Source organism: Drosophila mojavensis, unplaced genomic scaffold (genome assembly GCF_018153725.1).
Source record: "Drosophila mojavensis isolate 15081-1352.22 unplaced genomic scaffold, ASM1815372v1 contig_74, whole genome shotgun sequence".
NCBI lineage: Eukaryota > Metazoa > Arthropoda > Insecta > Diptera > Drosophilidae > Drosophila > Drosophila mojavensis.
In genome coordinates this window covers 2862433-2868364 of record NW_025318899.1, presented here as the reverse complement: position 1 = coordinate 2868364, position 5932 = coordinate 2862433, and the positions used below count along the sequence as shown (strand labels likewise).

At 38.5% G+C, this 5932-nt stretch overlaps 1 protein-coding gene across 1 annotated transcript; it reads right to left on the bottom strand.

Moving 5' to 3' along the window:
* Nucleotides 1–3048: 3048 nt before the first annotated feature.
* LOC6581248 (palmitoyltransferase ZDHHC6) lies at nucleotides 3049–4290 on the bottom strand. The gene has a single exon (XM_002006954.4). It carries the CDS (start codon nucleotides 4288–4290, stop codon nucleotides 3049–3051), a length of 1242 nt encoding a protein of 413 aa, XP_002006990.2.
* Nucleotides 4291–5932: the final 1642 nt, after the last annotated feature.

Genomic DNA, 5932 nt, shown 5'->3' with positions numbered 1-5932 from the left:
CTGAGCGTAAACATTGTGTCAACAAGCGAGCTGCGAGCTGCTGCAGATTACATTTAACTGAGAATTAAAACAAGCGTAACATTGTACAAAAAAAAGGAGCTTAAGTAAAAGAAGCAGCAAATACATGTTTCCCCAGTTACTTTGAGTAGGACTTTTGATGGCCATGATGCGGACTTGCCATAGCCCGAAGACTATAAACTGAGAGCTGAGAGCTGAGGCCTGCTTTCTTTATGCTTTTATGCACAGTGGATTTTCCGTTCGTAGCATTCACTAATGACGCTATAATTACCTTTTGTTTTGTGCAACTGTAAATGATACCTGGACAGGTATCATTGTCGCAGATAAACGCTGTCGCCGCTTAACGTGCTGCATAATTGCGTTGGCAGACAAAACGTTGTGCTTAAAGCACAATGCATTGCATCGGAAAATGAAAGTCTCTCCCTCTCTCTCACACTCCCTCTGCTTGCCTCTCGTTACATTCTCATGACAAGGACGGACGAGAACAGTCAGAAATGGCACAGCAAATGCATTGGCATGAAAAACGAGTCCACTAACAGCTCGTTGCCAAAAGAGGCAAAACAAATAAAAATAAAAAAAAAAAATGATGGAAAAATAGAAAAAACTGTATCGGAGGGGGAAACGCAACGCGTCTGTCGCATAAAAGTCAAAAAGTGTTGCCAAGGCACAAAATAGACGGCAGTGCGTGAAATTAAATGTCAGCAGGACATTGAAAGCGAACTGCTTCGGGCCCTGGCTCCGAGGGTTTGGCTTTCGCTTTGGCTTTAGCGTTGGCTTTGGCTATGGCTTCAGCTCTGGCTGTGGCTTTTCGGCCACACAAAACTTGGCAACATTTCTCGCAGCATAAAATTCACGCACAATTATTTTGCAACGACAAAAGTCATTAAGGCTTGTTCCACTTTTTCTTTCTATTCCTCAGCTCTGTGGCGAATGCTTATGTTAAATTTATTTTATTTCCTGCCTGTTTGTCAACTAAATCGAAATAAAAAGCAAAAAGTTTTAACTTATCCTTGAAGAGCTTTACAGATCATACCGAGAGAATATTTAAATGTTTTAAGGCACTGCAGATAAGCTGCAGATAGAAAGACTTTGTCTTACTTTAACTTTGACAGTTTTTAGCTTACTCTACGGCTTAAGAGCTGAAGATGACTTTTAGCTGATAGACTTAGTCTGCACAAGGTATCATATAACGGTACTTGAGGAAGCAGAGAATTTGTATGGGATTTCATGAGAGTAAGGTTTCGGTTGCAATTTTACTTTTACATCAAACCTCTACTCATGTATTAAGCATCCCTTTGAATTGATTTCTTACATCTTTGTTTGTACCATTATGAACTGACGCCCCTAATACAAGCAATTCCCATTGTCCATTAACTCATGACAACGTCAATTGATTTCCCAATGGTAAACTTGCTACAATTTACACACACACGCACACACACACACATATAACTTAAAATTATATTTATCTAATTTTGAGCTAAACACGCAGCATGACAGCCTGGACAATGCAGACAGTAGACAGGCGTCAATTGCAGGCCAGGCCTGGCCGGCTGTCTGCTGTCCGCTGTCTGCTGCCTACATTGCTTTCTACCAAGATGTTTGCATAATTTCCCAAGCGTGTGGCTTGCAACAAAACGTGTGGCATGAACATGAACAATATATTATAATAATATATGTTGTATAGAAAAAGCAAATAAGTCAATTGAAGCGCAATAAATTTAATAAATATTTAATATCAAATCAAATGCAATGATAATGTGAGTTGCACTTACCGATTTAATTCCTTTTGATATAGTTTATCAATATGTAGATTTTTTTTTACACATTTTTACATGTTTCACTTACCCTAAAAAAAAAGTAAAAATATATATTTTAGTTAAAATACATAACATTAGTTAATTTATAAAAATATTCATGTTATAAATCCAAACATAAGTTTTCAAAATTATTTTTGTTTGTCCCATTTAAAGCTGTCTCATCATTAAACAAACACAATCGATCATTTAGACAGCTTTGTTGACTGTCATAAAGTGCAGAGATAGACGGCATTAGTTGGGCATTGTTTGTTTTCATGCCTTTGAAATAACACCCACGCACACGCACACTCACACACTTGCAAACACATAAAGTAGAGAGAGAGAGAGAGACAGCGATCCATTTGAATGGCTAGGAAGCCATTGATTTACATGGCCTTGCTCAATACATGGAGGTAGTACATCTAGCACAATAGCAAAATCCGCGATGCTTTACAACTTTTGCGGGTCATACATTTCAATTTGAATGCATTCGAAATTGCAAGAGTTTCGAGTTTTCAAGGCCCTGATTGCGCTTGGAAATTTGCGCTGCATTTGTTTTTCTTTTTTGAAAAAAAAAAAAAAAAAAAACTACTATACGACACGTTTGCGTAGCGCGCGAGTTCCTGTTTCCTGTGCGCGTTGGCCATGGCTTAGAGAAAAAAAAAAAAAAAAAAAAAAAAAGAAACTAAAAATAAACTACAAAAGCACTGCAAATTACTTTGACAAAGAAGAAAAAAAACTGCAGCTGAATGTGCTCTGAAAATGCTGAAAAAAGAGAAAATACTCGCTGAGTGTGTTAAAGTTAAAAGCGAATATTTTTAATGAATCATTTGTAAATGTCAATTATCTAATGAAGTTTAAGCGATTGCAGTGGATTTTTATTAATATGGGTTTGAATTCAACATGAAGCTTTAATGGCTCAAACCAATTCCTATTATGAATTAGCGAGATTAGCTTTAAACATGTAAAAATCATAGATAACTTTTTCTGCTCCTTGTTCTGGCATAAAAAAAAAAAAAAAAAAAATACAACAAACGACCAGCTCGAGTTTCAAATTCAAAGTGATTTTATTGCAATGTAAAAGTTTAAACAGCTCTACAGTTCTGGAGGTAAAAAACCGTTCACACAAAATACAAGCACGCCACCGATAAGTGCACAAATTTTGCAGTTCAGTGTAAAATGAAACTCGCTACTAGTTCAGTTGTCATACGGTTGGGTGCTTATTTCACATCTACAAATCCTTATTGATCTTGTCTGACTTCTTTGGCTTGCCAACTCTATGTTTGCTCGCATTGGGCGCCTCTGGCTTAGCTGCAGCATTAACGATCGTGTCGCCGTTATCGTTCACCTCGACAGCACAGCGCCTGGGAAACCAGCCACGAATCGCACCCTTGCGGCTATCGTCGCCCACAACTCGCTCTCCGAACAGCCAATGCTTGCGCTTGCGTGTAACTCGTATGAGATCGTTTGGCTCCAGCTTGATGCGCGGATCGTCTGTGAGGGGAGAGTCGAAAATCACCCGCAAGCCTTGCGACCAAATGGGCAACCAGCTGCCAGTTGCAGGCAAAATGCATTTGTAGGTGCGCGTACGATTGCGTTTCTCTGCCTTCTGTGCCAGTTGCTCTAATGTGAGCGTATATTGATTACAGCCCTTGACAACGGGAAACTCGATGCCATGGCCGCGATGCTGTCGCTCAATGTTTAACACCTCGGCTAAGTTTAATTTCCAGCCAAGATTGTAGGGAAAGACAAATGGTTTCATATTCTTCTTATAGCGACGTGCGCGTGCCTTCTCCACAATCCATTGTTCCACGTCCGTAACATTCTTGAGTATAGCACCGATCTGGATGACCAGCAGCTTCAGCATGCACAGTACTATGCCGATGGTGAGCCCAAAGCTCATGATTGCCATGAATATGCCAAAGAAATGCTGGCGAAGATATCGTTCCAAATTGCCGTTATGATAGCGACGAGCTATTTCGGTGCTGTCCATGAAGAACTGATAGCCGGAAATTGTAAGAACGCAGAAGGCATGCAAATTGCTCATCAAGTAAAAGAACAGAAAAAATACGAAATACATTTGATTCGACCAGCCCACACAGCGATTGATCCACGGGCAATGATGATCCATTTTCATCACACAACGATCGCAGCGACGACAGTGATGCACCCGAGGTGCCTTATAGCCCTCACACTTCTTGCAGTACTGCATATATTTCGCCTCTTTGGGGTTTACGGGGTGCCAGCCACGCGGCAACAGGCCCGGCCCCACCAACACGGCCTTCACGAAGTTGTACAGGGACAGCACATTCAGCAGCACATAGAGTGCGAAGTGGGCGCTCCAGAATAAGGACTCCTCCGGTGGCCACCACTTCCAGGTGGTCAAGGTTACGGTAGCGCTAAGAATCAGCGTTACTATAGGACCCCAGTGCAAAAAGAGACCCAATTCATAGGGATCATCATGGTATGTCATTCTGTTACCTGTTGTTTGGCCAGGCAAAAAAAAAAAAAAAAACACGAATACGATTTTTTTTTTTTTTTCACTTTTCTATATAAATTATTTTGTTGTAAGCATAAAACTATTGTAAGACTACTATGTGCTAACGTTAGATCGATCAGCTAGACAATCGAACAAAGTCAAGTCTAACAGATTTTAAATGATGTAAAAATCAAAATTTCTTTGCATAGATATTATAATTTTTTTTTTCTTTTTTTTTAGCAATGAATTCAAAAAAATAATATAAATAAATTTAAAAGCATTTATAAGTATAGAATGAAGCTAGGTTGAAATTACACTCTATACTAAATTTTATACAGATTATGTTTCATATATTTTTTTATATTTAAAACCGGAAACTGACAGACAGACGGACAATGCAAATACGATTTAAATTCATATGACTAAAAGGTGTGTTTTATTTTTTTCTTTTTTTTTCAATCGTATGCAAAGCCCTTGAGCACTCGCATTGACACTTTATATACATACATATATAAATATTTATATATACATATATACATATATAAACTTGCACTTAAGCCGCGATATGAAATGAAATATTGAAATGCTAATAATAAAAATATATGTATGTATGCAAATAACCGAGTAGGGGTATTCAGTTGCGGCCATTCAATTTGTTGCTGCCACAGTCGTTGTTCAAAAATTAATGGGCAGCGACACAAAGAGTTGCAAAACTTCAATTGAATCGAGCAGATGCTATAAATCGACAATGGAAATGGAATTGCACATTATTATTTATGGTGGCATCTGTATAAAACGCAACATTGAAAAGCATTCACTAATGCTATTAAATGATGCAATGCAACTCGAGCTGAATGAGCATTTAAAGCATAATTTTTTTTTTTTTTTTTTTTCATTCTATTTGAGTTTGTTTTATGACTGGGATTTTATGAAATTAATTACGCACGATAGATAAATTGCAATTAAATTAAATGTCGCTGCACATTTTGAGCAAGAAATAAATGTAATTTAAGACAATTGCTGCATGCCCCAACTCGAATGCCAAGCTTATGCAGGTGGTGTTATATACAATATACATATATTCACACACACGTGTGTGAGTGTGAGCGCCATCTAATGAGTCTGCATCTCTCACTCACTCTGTGCATCTCTCTCTCTCTCTCTATGTCTCTCTTTCGTTCGTTCATTGTCTTTTCTCGTAGGGGACTGTAGGGATTTGTCTGACTTGTGACTCCTTGTTAGCCTGCACTTCTGTTGCCCGTTGCCCATCGCCCGTCGCCCGTTGCCAGCTTCCTTGCCACATGCCACCTAACAAGCTCTGTCATTTATTTATGTGCAACATTTGAGCCTAACAAGCGAAAGTGGCAAATGGTACAGTGGATACTACGACAAGGGACACTGGGTAATGGGCATAAATAAACTTGTGCTAACAGCACAATTGCAATGCCAAATCGCAGTGCATGAGAAACATAGCGATATCCAGGCACTTGTATATCATTTCTTTTCTATTGCTAACACAACAATCTATTTGTCAGTTAACATGCTTATACAATTGTTGAAAACGAAACGGTGGATGCATCAAATTTTTAAATAATTAACAGTTAACTCTGAATTATGCAGAAAAGTATGCTATGAT